Source organism: Tiliqua scincoides, chromosome 5, assembly GCF_035046505.1.
Source record: "Tiliqua scincoides isolate rTilSci1 chromosome 5, rTilSci1.hap2, whole genome shotgun sequence".
Taxonomy (NCBI): domain Eukaryota; kingdom Metazoa; phylum Chordata; class Lepidosauria; order Squamata; family Scincidae; genus Tiliqua; species Tiliqua scincoides.
This window is the reverse complement of record NC_089825.1, coordinates 105,816,152-105,818,072: the sequence shown is the minus strand read 5'-3', so window position 1 is coordinate 105,818,072 and position 1,921 is coordinate 105,816,152. Positions and strand designations below refer to the sequence as shown.

At 45.8% G+C, this 1,921-nt stretch overlaps 1 protein-coding gene across 1 annotated transcript; it reads left to right on the top strand.

The window, feature by feature from the left end:
- The first annotated feature begins 337 nt into the window (after nucleotides 1-337).
- On the top strand, nucleotides 338-1,255 carry LOC136652924 (olfactory receptor 14C36-like). Its single transcript, XM_066629847.1, has one exon. It carries the CDS (start codon nucleotides 338-340, stop codon nucleotides 1,253-1,255), a length of 918 nt encoding a protein of 305 aa, XP_066485944.1.
- Nucleotides 1,256-1,921: the final 666 nt, after the last annotated feature.

Sequence of the window (1,921 nt, the reverse complement as noted above, 5' to 3'; positions counted from 1 at the left end):
GGTGCATAATTGCAGACAATAATGTGTGTGTTATATGCAGCAACAAATTTTGACTACTTCCTTTTATGGGAAATGTTCTAAAATGTGGCATGGACAGGATACAAATATCCACTGATCATTACACACAATTGGTCTGGAAGGTTTAGTCATGAGGTCATTGAGTAGTCATCTAGGTTTTTGTTTGGGAAATATGAAAGAGTGAGTTATATCTCAACATGCTCTGAACGTTTGTTACTTGCTCACTACAACTCTCCAGAATGAAGTGAGTAAGTCGCATTCCAAGAAGTGTTTCTGTGTTTCATTCCAGAGATGTCCTGCTACTTATCCATGAGAAAAAATGGACAATCAAACATCTGTGGCTGAGTTTGTGCTCCTGGAATTCTCCAAGATCCGGGAACTGCAGATTCTCCACTTCTCCATATTCCTGGTGCTGTACCTGGCAGCCGTCACAGGGAATTTTCTTGTCATCTCCACCATAGCTTTTGATCACCGCCTGCACATTCCAATGTATTTCTTTCTGATGAATTTGGCTCTGCAGGACCTTGGCCAACTGTCTGTCATTATGCCGAAATCCATGCTCAATTCTCTCACGAACACAAGACGCATCTCTTATGCCGGATGCGTTGCTCAGATCTTCTTGTACCTCTTCTTTGCAGCATCTGCTTTCTCCCTCCTCACCGTGATGTCCTATGATCGGTATGTTGCCATTTGCAAACCACTGCAATATGAAGTAATAATGAACAGGAGAACCTGCATGCAACTGACTGCAAGTGTGTGGATTAGTGGTCTCCTCTATGGAACATTGCACACTATTGGCACCTTTTCTGCTACTTTCTGCTCTGATGTTGTCAATCAGTTCTTCTGTGAGATCCCACAGATGCTTAAACTCTACTGTTCAAAAGACTATCAAACTGAAATGGTTGCTATTGTCATAAGTGTCCTCATTGTATCTGGTTGCTTTGTCTTTGTCCTCACAACTTATGTTCAGATCTTTATGGCAGTGCTGAGAATCCCTTCTCTGCAAGGAAGGGAAAAAGCCTTATCGACTTGCCTTCCTCACCTCATTGTCTTTTCTACATTTGTATCTGTATCTTCCATTACCTACCTCAGGCCTTCTTCTGATACTTCTTCATACCTGGATTTAGTATTGGCAATCATGTATTCTACACTTCCTCCTATTCTGAATCCAGTGATCTACAGCATGAGAAACAAGGAGATCAAGGTGGCCCTCTCCAAACTATTCCATCGAAATTAGTCCTCCAACAATGCTTTCTATACTTTTTATCTATATGTGTGGATTCAATGTATCCTTACGGCCCAATCCTATCGCCGCCGGCCCACAGCACACAGTGCCACCAACAGAGTGTGCATTGCACAATATTGTGGGAGGGGGCTACCAGATGGCTCAGGATACAGTTACGAACCTGGCCCCTGTGGCATCCTGGGGCTCAGGTCAACAATGCTGGCCAGTTTCTTGAAAGTACTTCTGGTTCCCAGGAAGTTTCCCAGAGTACTGATTAAGACCACTTCGGAAGCCACGGAAGGCTTTTGGAGCAGTCCTAAATGCCATGCGGGGCTTTGCCTGCCTCCAGGTCAGTTTCAGAGGGCAGGCAGAGGTGACAGTGGTGGTGCAGTGGGCAAAGTGGGCAAATTGGTGCCGCCCCCCAAGGTCCACAGGTGCAGCGCTTGTGCCTTTTGCCCCCACTGCCCCCTAGGCCCACCACTGTCAGAAGAGGTAAGTAAATAAAATAAAAAATTTGGTCTTGCCACCAATGGGTCTCCTCGGACCGATGCCAGCTAACTGGCCTAAGTTTAAGGAGAGTCAGGGTATGGACCAGGATGGAAAAAGAGGGTGGGATCTCAGTATGCATGGCTAAACTGCCCTTCCCTTCCCTGCCTGGTCTATTTCCCACCCCTGTTC